Below are 16156 nucleotides of genomic sequence, written 5' to 3'. Positions count from 1 at the left end.
TCAGACACTGAAATAAGACACAAACACCAGTGTTTTACTTAGTGTGTGGCTGGGAGGTGGACTTGCCCACACGGTGCTGATCATGTCTGCATTTATTGTCAGTCACTTCAACATGTACACACTTTAGAACTGAGCTGCCTGGGACAAATGTGTTAATATACTACAAAATTCTGTGCTATAAAAGTAGCTTTGTCTTAGAGGTTCATTAATGTATATAAGATAACATAACGGTGCAATATTAATGTAAAGGCCTTGTGTTAAACCAGTGTATCTGTGGAGTCTCTGACAGACACGGTGCTAAAATATTCTGGGTCTTGTGTTGTTGGTGCCACTTCCTCCTGACCTGTAGGCTTGATCGGAGCTCGGACCAGTGCCAGCTTCACTCCTGCAGGACCCTGAGCATCGGTGTTCTCTACAGACATGACATGTCCAATGAAATGCTGAAACACACCAAAACACAACATCAGGACTGTGCACCAAGACTTTTTCCTGAATGTATTGGACTTTAATGCATTTTCAGCTAAAAGGAATAAGTATTTTTATTGTCTAAACAGACTAAATCACCACATTGGCAATAATAGAAATTTTGCCACCAGACATTTCATACAACTACAAATTAAAATCACATTTACTTATATTTGTTAATTTGGTAGTTTGGGGTGTTAAAACTACAATGATGAACATCTTGGTTCCATATTTAGCTCAGTTTGAGTTTCATAAAACTGCCTTTTTGTATTAATTTCCATCACCAAGCTGAAGATGAGTCTATGCAGAATATGCTTTTGCAGTTCATAGTGTTTCCAAGTAGGACAATAAAAGTCTGATTACTGAAAACCTGATACACCACCTTTCAGAACAAGTTGCAGATTTGAAATTACTGACATCAAGTGGTGAAAGAGTCAAATCTGTTAAATCAGATACATGTGTATTAGGAGAGACCTCTTTAGGACGGAGTGCAGCATCTTTTGATTTGGTTCTGGATGATTCAATGTTTTTCTCCCTCTGTGCTTTTACTTCCTGTTCAAAAGGGAAAATATCAATTGTTACTTATTGTAAAAAAACCTATTGTAGATTGTTATATCTCTGGATGTAAAATACAAAACCTTCATGATTTCATAATTTGAAGTCTTGGAAACGTAACTTTCCCATGACTTTGCTGTGAGCTCCCGTTGCTTCCAGTGAGATTTTATCTGCAAAACACAGATAAAACATATACATTGAAATTTAATATGACTGCACTGTATGAAGGCTATACAATCCTAACATGAGTAGAAGGCTTTATTGTGCATCTACGCTCACATCTGCTTCAAAATACACTGACATTTTTTATTTGACTACCTCTGTATACATGAGCTTCTCTTCAATGATGTCCTCCTTCTTCTGTTGCTCCAGGATGCTGAACTGTTCTGCTGTGACCCTCCTCGCAGTGTCCTCTGCAATCTTACAGATGCTGCTCAGAGCCTCCCCATCAGGACTGACGGGCCTCACACCATCCAGACTCAATTCCCTTCTGATCTCTTCCCATACCTCACAGACCTGCAGCATCATGAGAGACTCTTGTTCTGTTCTCATATTTGTTAATATGGTAGCTTTGCATCTACACTGATGGACATAATCAGTTATTTAGTTCAGTTTTTCTGTTCCTACCTTGAAGTCCAGGTACCTCCTTACAATGCTCAAAGTCACATAATCTTTTGTTGACAATCCAGGAAGGTCCTGAAAACCTGAGGGCACAAAAGTAAAAATAATTAGATTCTACAACATAGCTTTGAAAATTCATGATGTTGAGCTAAAACAGTGTTGTGTTTTAATTAAAGCAGAGTAGAAAGGTGAGTTTGCGTGTTATCCAATTTATCATGACATGATCAGACAACAGCATTTGAAAGAAAAGCTCTTAACTCTCCAACAACACTTTCCTCCTTCTACCAAACTTTGCATTGTATTATATACACTTGGTAATTCCAAAGAGTTCACATACTTCCTCTTAGTATATGTCTTACACACAAGATAAAAAATATGCATTATCTCTACAGTTCTGGGCGCAGATGTATCTTTTAAAATAGGTAATACTATATTCACTGCCTGGTGTGACACAGTTGTATTTTTGCTAAATAACATCTGAAATGGATCCAATTATACAATTAGCTACTGATTTACCAAGCTTGCAGAAGATGGAGTAAATCTTTGACCGTAGGTTCTCTGAGATCTCCAGCACTGCTGGACTTGGTGTGTTGGCAGGAAATGACAGCTGACTGTGCTCCTGCTGGTGATGACTGATTAGGGGCCTCTGGGGATCTTAAAGTCAAAAGCACAGAAACAAAAAGAGAGAAGAAAAAAAAAACAAATATGAGACATGAGACATCCAGTTTCATCCAACAATAACTATCACTGACATTGTGAAAGCCATGAAAACCAATTGATTGAATGTTTTGCTTTTGTATGTTGTGTACCTTAAAAGCCTAATTACAGACCTGCAATCCCTCCGTGCTGGTTGCGGCCGACTCCCAGGTTTTCCTCCTCCTCTCTCCACAGCTGCAGCAGGACTCTGGGAGCTGTCTGGCCAGCATCATCCCTCCAGCTCAGGATGTGAGACAGAGTGTTTGGGTTGTCACATAATTCCAGCAGAGTGGCAAGGACAATGCTGTGCACACATCTGGGGCTTGACTGAGAGAGACACCAACATAATTTAATGTGCAGAGTTTATGTTCTCTAGGTGCATATCGACACTGACTGACAGCAAATACTTTACCTACAGAGTGGCTGAAATGTCTATTCTACTAAATAGTTGGAGGAATAAAAAATATGATATTTTTTAAAAACACTGCTTCAACTCAGCTACATCTGCTGAAAATCAGCTACTTACAGTCAGTAAGTTAAGCAGAAGAAATGCTCCCTCTTTGGCCAAAAAGTAATCTTCTGTAGTGTAGCAGCCCACAATACAAGCCCTGATAGGATACAAAACATGGCAGAGTGAAACCTGTGCACTGCTGAGTGGATGTTTTTCTGCCTTTTTGTTTGTAAAATTCATCAAGACTCACAAGCTAATTTCATTAAATTTACAGAATTTGTCCTTTGATATGTTTTGAGTTGTAAGTGAAATGCTAATGTGCAGCATGTTTTTGTCCACAATTTAAATTACACTGTATATATATATGCTGTTGGCCTGTGTACCTATACATAAAGTCAAAACTGGGAAATACATACAGGTTAGACTGTAAATACCAGACCTGTGTCCTAATTTAGGAGGTGGAGCTTGAAAAGGAGCAAAAAAATGATGTGGCCAGAAGTAAACTGAGTGTGGATATGACAAATCTAAATGTTGGTGAGTTTTATTATAATATATTCAACAAACAGAACGAGTTTATTTATATTTAGCTAAACTGACCAGACACAGTCAACTGTGGAGAGGATGAGCTTGTTGTGTCCCAGGCCACTGTAGAACCTGTCAGAGCCTTTTCTGAGGAAGTGAATGGCCATCTCAACTCCCTCTGACCCAAACAGCTCCTGTGGCAGAGCATCAGGATTATCAGCATTCACAGTTCAGCTGAAGCACTGACGCAAACATCAATTTGAGAATTTTTTTTGGTGGTACTTGGTAATATTATGAAATAAAACCAGTTTTCACAAACAAGATCTCACCTTTGTTGTCTCACATAGGCTTCAATAATTTAATGGTTTAGAAATGTTTTAATTGTGGTCACAATCTCAGATTTACCTTTCTGTGCATGTCAGTCTCACACAGTGCTGAAAGGATCAGTTGAATATCTGACTTTATCTCCAAAGTAACTACATCATCTTCATCAGGACCTTTTTCCATCTGTATCAAAATCCCTGAGAAAATAAAACAGCTATTACTGCACTTTCTGCAATAAGTTAAGAAGCAGTGACAGCAAATGTTGTCTGTACTGTGCACTCTGGGATGTGTAAGTCCTGTTATCATTTAATTTACCCAGAAGCTGGTTGATGGTTCCTTGATCACAAAGGTCCTGGTTGATTATTTCTTCACCTACAGATGTCACAGACCTGAGTACTCTGATGCAGTGGCGCATGTGAGCTTTCTTGCTGCCTCTTCCTCCAGTGCCATGGAAACTGTGACCCTGGCCAAAGAAAGCATCTAAATTAAAGAGGAAAGATAGTAAACACACTTAAAGATGGTGGACTAATTGATTGGGCAGACAAACAAGATACAGTTCCCAATTTTAGGTAACACTGGTGAAATATAAAATTAAATGAAATTAAGGGTGTTTGATGAGTTGAAAATTAAATTAAAAATTACATTAAAAATGTAAATGTTTCTGAAGTTGAAAGCAGCTAAAGTTGAAGCACCTGAAGTAACTGAAGGGTTTAGAGTTGTTGAAGTGTAATCTTGCTGAAAGCATGTGTAATTTAGGTTGAAATATTAATCTAAGTATGTTCTTCAATTGTCTGTATGTGGTATGTGAACTTCTGCTCCCTGACCTTGCCCAACGCACCAGTCCAGCAAGAGCAGCAGACATGCATTTCCCTGACATGATATGTAGTCATCCAACATGAGTGGAGCGATGGTGGAGAGGGTGGCCAGTGCCTGAAGCTGCAGCGCTTCCTGCTGGATGGAGGACCAGTGACGTGCACCTGACCGGCGCTGAGGTAAGGCAGCAGGGGGCTTCACGAGTGTCAGCAGGGCCAGCATAACTTGTTCTTCTTTATAAAGCTAAAACAGAAGACACAGGGTCTCATACTCTGTTGAATTATTCAAAATGACTAAAAACATGGACTGGGACTATTACTGACCTGCAGGGCAGCAAAATCCCTGGACATTAAAACCAACAGATTCAACAGCAACTTCTTCATTTTCAAATCTTCGTTGTTGTAGCTCAGCTTGAGATTGCGGACCAGAGGGTTGTGATTTCTCACTATAATATAAATAAGATTGTTACTGCTCTACTACTCTAAATAACTGAAGTTAATTGAGTTAAGTTAAAAAGACAACTGGATATAAGAAAAGAGTTGCCTCACACTCTGGAAATGTGATGAAACTCATGAGCTGCTTGGCAAACAAGCTCTCCTGAAAATTAGACACATTATGTCAGACAGCCCATAATTCATAACTGTGACTAAAATGAAAAAGGTTTGCAGCACACATTTCCAAAATTATGTAAATTCTTGTACTCACAATGAGCAGAGAGTTAGGATTTTCAGCAATGAGTGTTGTGATCACAAGCAGATCATTTCTGAGTTGGAGGTCAGAATGTCCGAAACCTTTTAACAGCTGGTAAAAAAATGCTTCTTTCAGAGATCTAAGATACAAACGAAAGGAACATCTGTTTTTACTACATTAGAACACAAAAGTACTCAAATATTCTTTAGAGAGGATGGACAACAGAATGTAATAAAATTATCATTCAGATGAATTCCCATTTAAAAACTCCCTGAAAACAAAGCACATACACAACACAATCGATGCTGCTGAGCTGAGCAGTGACCTCCTCCTTGCTGCCTTTCTCCAGCAGGTTCCAGAGGATTTCAGAGGAGCGGAACAGGAACTGGCCAGATGGGTCTGGTTCGTTCATGTGAAGACAGATCGTCTCTGCTCCTCGTGCATTCAGGATTAAAGCGCAGTTCATTTCTGTGGTGGTAATGTTTTAAAGATTAAAGAAATGTGATTATTGATAAGACCCTACTGACTTGTTGACATTGATCAAAGGACACTTGAAATGAAATGTTTTGATTATTTGTCTGATTAGTTGATAATGAGTTGAATTATGCTCTTGAGGAGTGGCACTTTATATAATAAAGCTGGTCATCTATTAAATTGGTGCATCTGACAGATCACTTCAATAGGTCCATAATAAAATCAGTTACTGACCAGAGTAGCTGGAGAGGATCTGAAGTGTCTGCAGGAGCTGCAGCTTGACAGCTGGCTGGTTCTCCAGGGCACCCATGGAGAGGAGCAGCGTCTGAGCCAGGTCACTTTGCTCCAGCAGCTGCAGCCTGTAGCCTGGAGACGTCGCCTGGAGACCTGCAGAACACGAGCAGGAAGATTTACTCTGCTACTTACTACAACAAATTTTTGGATGTTAAAATGACAGCAGAGAGAAAGAAGCAAAGAGAAGATGAGAAACAGTAAAAAAACAATATAAAAAATGGAACAATTATAACAAGTTAAAATAAAAATTAGGATATAAAATAAGCAGATTAGCAGTTTTTTAGTGCAAGGCAATGAAAACATAAACGTAAACAGTCAAACAAACCTAAAGATGGAAGCCTAACTGGTGGAATTCTAGTTAACAGTAGTATTTACATTTCAGAAATTTTAGCAGCACATATACAGTAGCAACTTTTTCAAAAGAAACATAGGAAACAAAAGCAAAGTATGTCACCATGAGAGCTTAACTTATTGAAAGTATATCGTGAAGCCTGAAGCTTTGTCGTGGTAGTGCAGTTCATACCTTCTATCAGCTGTTGTGGAACCACAGAGTTGTAAAATGATTTCACACATTCAACTATCTGCTGTCTCACTTCAGCGTCTGGAACCCTCATGAGACACCCTGTCAACAAAAACACACCTGACTAATTCACGCCTCGTCGTCAGTCCAGTCTGAAGAACACAACATCTTCAAAGAGCACAAATCAGTTTTGAGCAATGTAAAGCAAAAATCAAACTATAAAACAGAAACTGAAGTAAAAAATATAAGTAAAAATAATAAGGATTTTGCATTGGGTGACATGTTACTTCATTAGAATGGGCAGAGGCGCTGAAATTTAATTTTAAGTCCTACATACATTGTCCTGCTACAGGAAATAGCCTCCAAATATGTTTTAATCCACAGCAGTACAATTACAATAGCAATAGGGAAGGTTGAAAGTATAGAGAAAAGACACTTGTTTCTTCAATGATTTTTTGATAATGAAAATAGAAATTGATGACTGCTAGAAGGTTAAAAATGAACCTAAAGTCTAAATTTTTCAGTCTATAAATTGTCAGCAGGTTCATGTAAATCAAATGTGGGTTGTAAATATGCAAAACAATAAAGCTGGTCTGTTAATAACTGTGTACCCATGTGAGAAAGAAATTCTATGACATCTCGAGCATAGTTCAGCTCATCCGATGTTTTCTCCTTCAGGAAGGGAAGCCTGAGATGAAGCAGAAAAACAATATCATGTTATGATAGGAACAAAAACTTGTTTCCTCATAGGCTTAAAATGTTTGTGTTTCTCACCTACAAATTTGTAGTGCCTCACACAAAATGGACACATATTCAGGGTGATCTTTTCCTTTGTCAGCACAGATGTTGAGTATTTTGGCTAGGCCTTTCAGATCTTTCAGCAACTTGAAATAGTTTAAGAAGTTTAAACAAAGTGTTCGCTCATAGATAAATCCCAGGGAAGTAGGGGAAGTGATGGAGCAAAGCATCATCAAGATAACTGAGGTTTTTTCTGAACAGTTAAAATGCTGACAGATACAGCGATGTCGTGGTAAATTAGTGCCTTGGGGACAATGTTTGACTCTGTGCTTACGTTGCAAATCTATTTCCATCAAAGCACTAGGCACCATTAATGAGGAAAATATGACAATCTGCTCAAGTGTGACGCCTGAGATATATATTATTTTCAAAAACACTTCTTGAAAATGAATGTATATGTTATCATGACAATGACTATGTCAGAAAGTTACGTTAGAAAGTTAAATTAACTTCAGCAGAAAGGATACAAAACCACTTTGGCTTCTCTTCAATAGTTTCTTCAGGACAAAAAGGTGTCGCTCCTTCAAGTTAGCCTTTAGTAAAAACAGAATGCACTGTATGAGTACATATAACACCACTTCACGCTGAAAAAAAAAAAACTTCACTTCAACTCACCGTCAATGAATCTTCAAGAAGACGAATCACCTTGCTGAGTTCAACACTTCTAACACTGCCCTGTTACAATCACAGTTTACATTATCTGTCACTGCATGACTGGGATTATTTTGACTGATGACAGAACACTCAAATACACATTAATCATAAATCATATTATTTTATAAATATGAAAAGATTAAGAAACTAAGGAAAGTATAACATATACACCATGTGATTAGAAATTAAACAGTAAAGGTAATAAAAATATGCTCCCTCCAAAATAAAAGGACTTATAATAATCCATCTCACGCTCCTTTCTATAGAATATTGCTTTCTATCTTTAAATATTTACAAACAAATTTGCAGTTAACCAAATTAGTGCAAACCAGAAAGATAAAACTAGGTTTTACACAGTTTTAATGCATTTTAATAGATGTTTTAATTGTCATCAGGCGCAGGGTCAGGTGCACCATCTGACGTCTTCTCTTCAAATACAAATTTAAAATATAAAAATAGTGTTGATAGTATATATAATAGTGACCCGAACATATAATAGGCAATAAGAACTGTTTACCTCATGAATATGCTGGTTCTTGTGAATGTTCTGCTTTCTCCTGTACATAAGTTTGTCTGAATCCATTTGTAAACTTCAAGGAAAATGTTCAGCGTCTTACTTTAAAGATAAACATTATCGGTTCGTCTGAATATTGGCTCACTAAACGTTTTCAGTCCTTTAGGTAGTCAGTTCGCTAGTAACGAGATTATCGAACAAGTCACGTAAAATATGATTCACACAGTTTTAAACGTTAAAAACGGCTCCAGTATTAGTCTTTCCGCAGTGTTTGTTCACTAACGACGACGAGCTAATCCTCGCTGAAGCTTAACAAAAACCTATGGTGTTTTCTAGTCTCGAATCTCGGACAAAAATCGTCTGAAAATAGTCCGACATCTCTTCACCCCGTTTGCGTTGCCCGAGTAGACGCGTTGCCATGGTCACCGCGTAGTACGGAAAGCGGCCCAGTTCAAAAGTCGTCTACCGCGAAACGCCCCATTTCCTCTGTAAAACGGGAAGTGGCGTTCTGGCAACAACAGCGCATTGATTTTTCTCTCCTACACAACAATAAAAGGAAACGTTTTAAAAAAAAAGAAAAACTGTCTCAGAAAGTCACAAAACGACATCAAGTCGTGCGTTTTAAAGACACGCCGTAGACATCCATGCTGTCGGACGCAGGTTAGTAATTCATGACCCGAAGCTGCTTCTTGCTACATGCTAAACCTGTCATGCTGACATTGTACTGGTTGGTTTGAAAGACGTGGCTGATGTTTACGTTTGTCACCGCCTCTTTTGTGTTTAGACTTTAAATCACCTCGCGTTTTTTCTCCTTGGCCGACTTGTAAACAGCTGCATTAATTGCGGAACATTGAGCGTCATGTCTTACCATTAAAGGTCTTAGCAGTCACAACAAAGGCCCCATTTGAAGGCAGCTGCACTGCATTGTCCACACTGTTGAAGCTGTGTTGTTGGCTCTGATGGTTAGATTATGCTGGGAATGCCTCTGGTGCTCGACGAGCCAAGAAGAGGAGCTCGGGGGAATCACCGGGGGACGGCCAGGCCCTGCGCTCCTCTGGGAGGCAGATTAATGTCCGGGTGAAACGCACCAACAACCCTCCACCTGGACAGGTAACACTGTGCATGTTCAGACTCCTGCTGTATGTCTCTATTCCCCTTTGGCGTGACATCTTAACATGGTTCATTTGGCGAAACATAAACATATAGATTAGCACCTTAAAGTATAATTTAAATTAAAGATGAGGTGAGTCTCTTTCAAAACTCTCTTCTAGAGCAAGAGAAAAGCCACAGACACAGAGGAAGAAGATGACCAGGCTGAGAAGAAGTACAGGAAGTGTGAGAAGGCTGGATGCTCGGCCACATACCCTGTTTGTTTTGCAAGTGCATCTGAAAGGTAGTGTGTTTTCTAGAGTAAAGCAGAAATACGTTCCCAGGTCATACTGATTGATAGATGGGATTAAATGGTTTCTTCTTGACTTAGGTGTGCTAAAAATGGATACACATCTCGCTGGTATCATCTTTCATGTGGTGAACATTTTTGCAATGAATGTTTTGATCACTACTACAGAAGGTAATGCTGACAGAGACTCTGAACCGATAACCTCAATGCAGATTAATTGTTTTATATACGTTCCTGATTTCATTTTTTCCTGTTTCAGTCACAAAGATGGGTATGAGGCCTTTGCCTCCTGGAAGAAGGTTTGGACTAGTAACGGGAAAAGTGAGCCCAGTCTTAAAGCTTTCATGGCAGATCAGCAGCTACCATTCTGGGTCAGTGCAGACAATGTTCCTGGTTCCTGTTAAACAGCTGAGAGTGCCTATTTTAAGTTCTCCCATTTTGAAAATACAGTAATGTTTATTTTTGTATGCTCCTTTCAGGTTCAATGTATTAAAGCTGACTGTGGAAGGTGGCGTCAGCTCACCAAAGAGATCCAACTCACTGCTTCCCTAGCAGCAACGTACCGCTGTGGAATGAAGTTCAGCAATATCAAGGTAAACAGAAAATAAAGGACTGGCTATTCACTAAGAGATTTTGTTTTTTTGATGATAATCTTGTTTGTTTGCCTGCAGAGTGAGGGACCGGACCAGTGCTCCCAACCAGAGGACTTGGTATGCTGCTGATTTGTGTTGTTGTGATCTGTTTTGCTATCCCAACACTTAAGGGATTAATCAGCTATTTCTAAATAACTGTTTCCAATGAGTGTCATTACAATTATTTCAGTCAAGTTTAACCTGAAGCCATTTCTTTCTCAGAGAGTGGCTGAGGTGACTGACAGTTGGTGGCATTCAATGCTGATTTTGCCGCCTCTGCTTAAAGAAAGCCCAGCCAGTCCTTTCCTTGCTGCCTATTACCCAGACTGTGTGGGAATGAGCCCTTCCAGCTCCCCCAGCCATGTGTCTCTGACTGAGCTGAGGGCGGATCACTGCAGAGCTGTACAGCCTCAAAGTAAGTCTGAGGCTGCGCAGGAGATGTGGTATAATTCAGCATCTGTTGCTTACTGTTGTGTACAGATAATTATGTGCACCAAGGAAAGTAGGAATAATGGTCCTCGGACTGCTTGGTCATTTAGAGACATCAGTGTTGTAGCTGTAATTGTATCTTTCAGTTCCAGGTCTGTGTCCGTACTTCCAGCCGTTCTATCAGCCTAATGAGTGTGGCAAGGCTCTGTGTGTGCGGCCAGATATGATGGAGCTTGATGAGCTTTATGAGTTTCCAGAATTTTCCCGTGATCCCACTATGTATCTGGCTTTGAGGAACCTTATTTTGGCCTCCTGGCACAAGAACTGCAAGGTATGCTGTGGACATCCACCGGCAATGACCTCCAAACTTATAATACCTTTCATGTTTTTGTTTTTTATGTTTTGAACCAGAAATAAAAATTCATTTAAGCCCATGTGAGTAATTAAACTAATGAATTATTTATTTTACTCTGCAGGAGGTGCTGACTTCTCAGAAATGTGCACTGCACATCATTGTCCGGGGGTTGGTGCGTGTGCGCTGTGTACAGGAGCTGGACCGGGTGCTCAACTTCATGACCAGGAAGGGCCTCATCAACACGGGTGTGCTGGCAGTCACACGGCCCCTCCTCCCTGAAAGATATTGCTCTGTGAGGTTCCTCATCTTCAGCTGAACAAGACACAACAGTGCACATCTACACCTTAATGTAAAAGCTTACTACCATTTCTTTTGCTAAGGTCAACAGTACTTCAGCATTTTACTGTTTTTGCAGAAGAACGTTATCGTCATTGGTGCCGGAGCTTCAGGGCTTGCTGCTGCACGGCAGCTGCAAAACTTTGGCACTCAGGTTAAAATCCTTCACTTAGCTTAAGTCCTACTGCATATCTCCTGACCTCACATTTTACAGAGATGTTCTGTGACGCTCTTCATTTCTGGCGGTTTACAGGTGGTGGTGCTTGAGGCTCGTGAGAGAATTGGAGGTCGGGTGTGGGATGGCACTTCTCTTGGCGTCACTGTGGGTCGAGGAGCTCAGATTGTGAATGGCTGTGTAAACAACCCCATCGCCCTGATGTGTGAGCAGGTCAGAATGAAATGTGCTGAAATACTTTGTAAAGCCAGTCTATGGTATCTCTTCATATATCATAGAGATTATTTTTTAATTTTGTCTGCTAAATAAAGAAAAAATATTTTGTGCCACCCTTCTATCGGATCTGACATCTGTTTCTTCTACACTCCTGTGCTACAGATGGGTATCAAGATGCACAAGCTGGAAGAGCGCTGTGACCTCTTTCAGGAAGGGGGGCAGGTTACTGATCCAGCCATTGACAAGCGCATGGACTTCCACTTTAATGCCATCCTGGACGTGGTGTCAGAATGGAGAAAGGACAAGTCACAGAACCAGGACACGCCACTGGGAGGTACTTGATTATCCCCAAACAGATCGTTATTGTTCGATTCTAAAGTGTGAAGTTCGCTGAGATTCATTAATGCCTCTTTACAAATGGAACAGCATTTGCTAGCTTTCATTATGGACTTATAGTGTTTTTGCATTTGCATCTAGTGTGTATGATATGAAAAATGCTATGTCAGTGGAAAATATTATTTTACATTTAATTAAATGTAAACCATATAAATTCAGAATTTGGCCAGGGATGTTTATCATGTCTTTATGTGCATGTTATCTTTACAGAAAAAGTACAGGAAGTGAAGAAAAACTTTCTTCAGGAGTCTGGGATCCAGTTCAGCGAGTTAGAGGAGAAGGTTCTGCAGTTTCACCTCAGCAACCTTGAGTTTGCCTGTGGAAGCACGTTAGACCAGGTCTGAAAAACTCCAAATCTCAAAGGGCTGATGACAACAATATTGCATGTGCCTATGTTTTTGAAGTGTGGATTTGTTGCACTGGAAAGTCTGTCATTCTGTGTCTGACCTGTACGGAAAAACACATGAAACGAAAAGGAACTAAGGGGACATGTCTGCGTTCTGCTTTGTTGTTGTGTTATTTAAGCGATATGTGATGCAAATGTTTTCAAGTATATTGGTTTATTGATTTGTAGGTATCTGCAAGATCCTGGGACCACAATGAGTTTTTTGCCCAGTTCTCAGGAGACCACACTTTACTCACTAAGGGCTATTCTGTTTTACTTCACAAACTTGCTGAGGGCCTTGACATACGCACAAAGTGTCCGGTTTGTTGTTTGTTTTTTTTTTTATCTTATTAATCAAATATTTAATCTTGCCTTTACCTACATTGCGTTAAGTTATTTAGTGTACCTCATTGTAAAAAAAGTATTACTTCATTTTTGTTTGTTTTTAATTTTAGGTTCAGGCTATTGACTATTCAGGTGATGTTGTCAAAGTTACCTCCTCTAATGGTTCCCACTGGATGGCACAGAAGGTGAAATATGTTATTTAATGTTGATAGTGTTATGAAATGATACTATACTGTATGATCTCTAACATCCATATGAGGACTTTAACTTAAAAATATATATATGTTCAGAGAATGTTGAACCTTTTTATTGTTTCAATTTTACTCTAACATCTTTTTCTCTTTCAGGTTCTTGTTACAGTCCCACTGACTCTCCTTCAGAAAAACGTGATTCAGTTCAACCCTCCACTCCCTGAAAGGAAACTGAAGGCAATACACAGTCTGGGAGCTGGTATCATAGAAAAGGTGACAAATGCAGTGTGTGTCAGGTCCAAGTTTTACTGCTTGATCATTTTTGTAGGTCAATGATAAAATATCTGGATTTATTGAGAACATTTTGTTTTAAGAAAAAATACATGGCTCTCTGATTAGAAAGAATCTTCCTTGTAATTGCTAAAACACTGTATTAAATATTCCTGCAGATCGCACTTCAGTTCCCGTACAGATTCTGGGACAACAAAATCCAAGGGGCAGACTACTTTGGTCACATCCCACCAAGTCCTGACAAGCGTGGCATGTTCAGTGTCTTCTATGACATGGATCCACAGGTTTGTTTCTCCCATTCTCCCAAAGTAGGAGGAGATTTGAATGTAATCAACCGTGTAGCAAGACAGAGGAATATAAAAAAAAGAATGACACCTTGACCTCACTTCATTGTGCCTAATGCTCTCTTTGTGTGTATGCATGTGCAGGGAAAGCAGGCTGTGCTCATGTCCGTCATCACTGGTGATGGTGTTCCTGCTGTCTGGGACATGGAGGACAAGGACGTAGTGGATGAGTGCATGAAGGTTCTGCGTGAACTTTTCAAGGAGCAGGTAATGCTGTCACATTCTACAAAGACCAGTCACACTTTTTAGAAATTTCGGAGCCTTTGCTGATACTTTCATTTAAGATACTTATAGGTGCAGCAGTGAAACATGATGGAATTATTACCTGACAATCTCAGGAACTAAATTGAGTGGCAAAAGATTTGTGACAAGGCTGTAAGTTAGAGTTGATATTGGAAAGAAAACCCTTCTACAGTAGTCCCTGGCCTACAGAAATGATAACCAGTGCTGGCCTGGAAGTTTTTGGTATTCAGCAATTGAGGCCTAACGACATCTTCAACCTGGTTCCTCCATTGAAATGAAAGTAAAGCACCAGAGGTTTCTAGAAACATTCCTCTGGTGAAAAGTACTGAAAAGTTTTTCCTCTTCAGAAGCAAACATCAAATCCTTCCTACTTGTAATTTTTGTGTTTGTGTGTTTCTGATTACTGTTGTTATTTCCTTCTTGTCATCCTTGACAGGAGGTCCCAGAGCCACTGCATTTCTTTGTCACACATTGGAGGAAAGACCAGTGGTCCCAGATGTCCTACAGCTTCGTGAAGACAGGGGGCAGCGGAGAGGCTTATGACATCCTCGCTGAAGATGTGCAGGGGAAAGTGTTCTTTGCTGGCGAGGTAACCGCTGTTCGCACTTTTATTATTAAGTATGTCTTATTTTTGCAGGTGCATCTGTGGGCACCTGTGTTGTTGTTGTAATCCACCATGCACATAAAAGCAATGTAGAAGAATAAGAAGGTAACGGTGGAATGTTTGCTGTCAAAACGTCTCTGTGAAGATCCAGTTATATTGCAAACATTTCCACTGATTTCCACTCATGATGCCTCTTATTGATTGATTTGTCGTTATTGATCTTTGTTATCAGGCTACAAACAGACACTTCCCTCAGACTGTGACAGGAGCCTACCTCAGCGGGGTTCGAGAGGCCAGCAAAATGGCTGCTATGTAAACTCTGTCACTCCCAGAGCACTCAGCAACACCAGCATGGACACACAGGCTGCACTGAGCAACAGTACATTAATCACCAGGGACTGTATTACCTGAGTTGCTCCACGTCAAACTATGCTTCGCCGAATCTTGATGTGTCTGATCAGCAGGATGCCGGTAGTCGTTTTTTCAATTGCAGGGTTGAGTAGCGCTCTCCAGGCTATTGATGCCAAGGCAAGTTAGTTGCTTTTTATTTATATCAAAATTCAGCTGGCACAATGTTGTTTGTTGGTGGCAAGATGCAAAAAACTTAATACCAAGGCATGAAGAATAAATATACCCTGTACAGCCCTACCTGAATAGACTGTGTTGGAAAGGGGGATGATGTTATCTTGACTTTATTTAAAGTTTAGTGATACTTAGCACTTCTGTGATAAAATGGTCCAAAACTTTAGAGTGCATGACACATTGAAATAAACTCTTGTCATCTAATGCCGAATTTCGTGGAATAAGATTTATTCACAAGTTTTAGGAGAATATATTATAGTAACATTTAAAAATATCTTCTGAGAGTCACCTACGAAAACTTTCTGCAACTATAATGAATTTGCATTGTGTTATGTGTGATTAATGTGTTGGAACTGAAGAAGTGATAAGGTGAAAGGTTAGATATATGTTTAATAGTCCTTCCTAGCACTTTTAATTTAGAACAACTGTTTTATTTAAAAAATGAATATGTGAATGACAAGTTGAATTCCCCTCGTGGCTGAGAATGATCAGAAGACACCAGATTGTCCCCTCACTTTCTCAGGGATTAGATCAGGAGAACACTACCCAGTAGAAAACGATAACATGATCTGAAAATTTTGAAGATAGCTGGGAAAATAAAAACTAACACCAACCAACCTTATATTAACTCCTGACATTTTGGGGTTGGGGAACAGCACAACAATGTCCTCACTTTGTTCGATCAATGTTAACTAATGACACTTTACATGCATATTCATATTTGGATTATTGCATCTGGATGATCATGTCCTGTTTTTCTGATATTTATCTTGTATGTCTGTAATAAACTGAGCTCTCAACTGCCACTATCAACCTATACTTGTGGATGAATATTTGACTTC

General features: G+C 39.7%; 2 protein-coding genes across 4 annotated transcripts; one reads left to right on the top strand and one right to left on the bottom strand.

Annotated features, from left to right (window-relative positions):
* Positions 1–55: 55 nt before the first annotated feature.
* On the bottom strand, positions 56–8915 carry cfap69 (cilia and flagella associated protein 69). Of its 3 annotated transcripts, XM_026300590.2 has the most exons (23): positions 8395–8915; positions 7839–7898; positions 7691–7756; positions 7200–7309; positions 7037–7113; positions 6429–6527; positions 5846–5998; positions 5428–5605; positions 5153–5276; positions 4996–5044; positions 4771–4892; positions 4459–4690; positions 3950–4114; positions 3716–3831; positions 3386–3504; positions 2864–2945; positions 2472–2664; positions 2158–2295; positions 1648–1724; positions 1339–1536; positions 1104–1190; positions 940–1017; positions 56–440 (listed from the first exon to the last, which is right to left on the bottom strand). In XM_026300590.2, the coding sequence occupies exons 1-23, from the start codon at positions 8458–8460 to the stop codon at positions 258–260; spliced, it is 2772 nt and encodes a 923-aa protein (XP_026156375.1). In that variant the 5' UTR covers positions 8461–8915; the 3' UTR covers positions 56–257. The 3 variants fall into 3 exon arrangements, with proteins under 3 accessions (XP_026156375.1, XP_026156374.1, XP_033181331.1); XM_026300589.1 differs by lacking the exons at positions 7691–7756; positions 7839–7898; positions 8395–8915 and having other exon boundaries at positions 7200–7667; XM_033325440.1 differs by lacking the exons at positions 7691–7756; positions 7839–7898; positions 8395–8915 and having other exon boundaries at positions 940–1013; positions 1142–1190; positions 7200–7667.
* On the top strand, positions 8881–16131 carry kdm1b (lysine demethylase 1B). Its single transcript, XM_026300592.2, has 21 exons — positions 8881–9051; positions 9359–9501; positions 9663–9784; positions 9872–9961; positions 10050–10161; positions 10270–10383; positions 10462–10500; positions 10645–10837; positions 10998–11182; positions 11328–11498; positions 11622–11696; positions 11796–11930; positions 12096–12267; positions 12540–12667; positions 12904–13035; positions 13170–13244; positions 13407–13523; positions 13700–13825; positions 13970–14092; positions 14565–14717; positions 14965–16131. Exons 1-21 carry the CDS (start codon positions 9036–9038, stop codon positions 15046–15048), a joined length of 2505 nt encoding a protein of 834 aa, XP_026156377.1. The 5' UTR covers positions 8881–9035; the 3' UTR covers positions 15049–16131.
* Positions 16132–16156: the final 25 nt, after the last annotated feature.

The sequence above is a fragment of the Mastacembelus armatus genome, chromosome 11, assembly GCF_900324485.2.
Source record: "Mastacembelus armatus chromosome 11, fMasArm1.2, whole genome shotgun sequence".
Classification (NCBI taxonomy): Eukaryota; Metazoa; Chordata; class Actinopteri; order Synbranchiformes; family Mastacembelidae; genus Mastacembelus; species Mastacembelus armatus.
Note: the sequence above shows the minus strand (reverse complement) of the source record. Positions and strands in the feature narration are given on the sequence as shown.